General features: G+C 59.9%; 1 protein-coding gene across 1 annotated transcript in view; it reads right to left on the reverse strand.

Moving 5' to 3' along the window:
• DCAF8 (DDB1 and CUL4 associated factor 8) overlaps positions 1-457 on the reverse strand; it is an 8,772-nt gene extending 8,315 nt beyond the window's left edge. Inside the window, exons 1-2 of the mRNA XM_010008594.1 lie at positions 409-457; positions 4-328 (exon numbers count right to left, since the gene is read on the reverse strand). Coding sequence (XP_010006896.1) covers positions 4-328; positions 409-457 — 374 coding nt within the window. The remainder of the gene's footprint in view (positions 1-3; positions 329-408) is intronic.
• Between the last annotated feature and the right edge of the window lie 1,147 nt (positions 458-1,604).

Here is a 1,604-nt window from a genome sequence, read left to right on the forward strand (position 1 = left end):
GACTCGTGGTCGTGGTTGGCACGCTTGCGCTGGGCGCGGCGGTGGGAACGCTGCTCCTCCTCTTCCTCTTCCTCCTCCGAGTGCGACCGGTCGAGGGCCCGCCTCTCCTCGTTGATGGAGTAGTGGCCCGTGTCGTCCATACTGTCAGAGTCCTTCTCCTCTCCCGAGCTCTCCGTGTCCGTGTCCCGGCTCTCCGTGCTGGTGCGGTTGGGCCCCACGTCGTCCCCCGTGAGGCTCAGGCTGAGGTCGGAGGCCTCCACCTCGATGCCCGAGGAGGTTTCTCGGCCCTCCTCGGCTGACATCTCCTCTGGGCTGCTGGACAAGCTGCCTGCGCGGCGCAGACGGGGCCGTGAGCCTCCCCAGCACAGACCCCAGCACCGGGAGACCAGTCCCCCCCACCCCCCTTACCGTTCACTATGTCTGTCTTCCCGTCCATGCTGCTCCCTTTATCCGACATCAAGTTTTCCAGAGCGCTCACCCTGCCTGTGAGAGGGACAGAACAGAGGCTGGAGCATCTGGGCCCCAGGGAGCAGCACAGGCACCCACAGACCCTCAGAAGCTGCTCAGGGGGTTTCCAACCCCAGCGACTGGTTTTTAAACACTTTTCCACACACAAAACCCTCCCAGCATCCCCGAGGGGCCGTTTCCCTCCACATCATGGACAGGACAGTGGCCCTGGACACCCGCCAGCCCCGCCACCTCCACCAGGAGCCAGCTTTGGCCTTGGGCAGCCCCAGCTCCCCCACAGCAGAGCCAGGCGAGGCTGGGAGCTCCTGGCATTCCCAGCTGCTCTGGGAGAGGTTCATCAATTCCTCATAATTGCATTTTCAGCTTCCAGGGGTTTCCCAGCTTGTCGCTGGGGAAGGGACCAGAGCTGGAGCAGTGTCAGAATCCAAAGTGACCCTTTAGTTGGACTTTTTCAGACTCCTTTTCACTGCTCCCTCGAAACCAGGGTCAGGGAATCTGCAAAAACTGTTTCCACAGTGGGAAAAGCCGAGATCAGAATCATTAACTCTGATTACAACAAACACTCCAGAGACTAATCCCTGTTGGACTCGGAATTAACACCAGGGCAGCCCCAAGAGCCTGGGCACAGCTCCCCCTGGAGAAACAGGGGACCTGGGAGGCGGAGAGAATCCCAGGAAACGGGCCTGGACTTTGCTCCTCTGCCCAGATACTGATCCCAACCTGCCCTTAACACTTTTCCACAGGAGTGAGGGACAGGAATCATACTTCTGAGAGGAGGAACCCATGACTGGATCGTTGGATCATTGCCTGGCTCCACATCTCACCTACCAACCCCTGAGGAACCTCACTGGAAATGAGGGTACTGAGGGAAAAAGCCCTGAGCTGCTTTTGTGCTGGCATCTGAAGGCTCCAGCAGGGACGTGGGCCTGGCCATTCCCTGGAGCCAACATCTGGACAGGATCAGCCCTCCCAGCTCTGCGTGCTTAGAGCCTGACGCTCCGGCACCCCTGGCGAGGGGCCCTAAAAATATCCCTCTACATGCCAAGACTTCCTGGGGTCACCACTGTGTGCTGGGGCTGGCATTGCCCAGGGAATGCCTCTTCCCATCCCAAACCACATCACCAGGAGCTGCTGGG

The sequence above is a fragment of the Chaetura pelagica genome, unplaced genomic scaffold (assembly GCF_000747805.2).
Source record: "Chaetura pelagica isolate M959 unplaced genomic scaffold, ChaPel_1.0 scaffold2022, whole genome shotgun sequence".
Taxonomy (NCBI): domain Eukaryota; kingdom Metazoa; phylum Chordata; class Aves; order Apodiformes; family Apodidae; genus Chaetura; species Chaetura pelagica.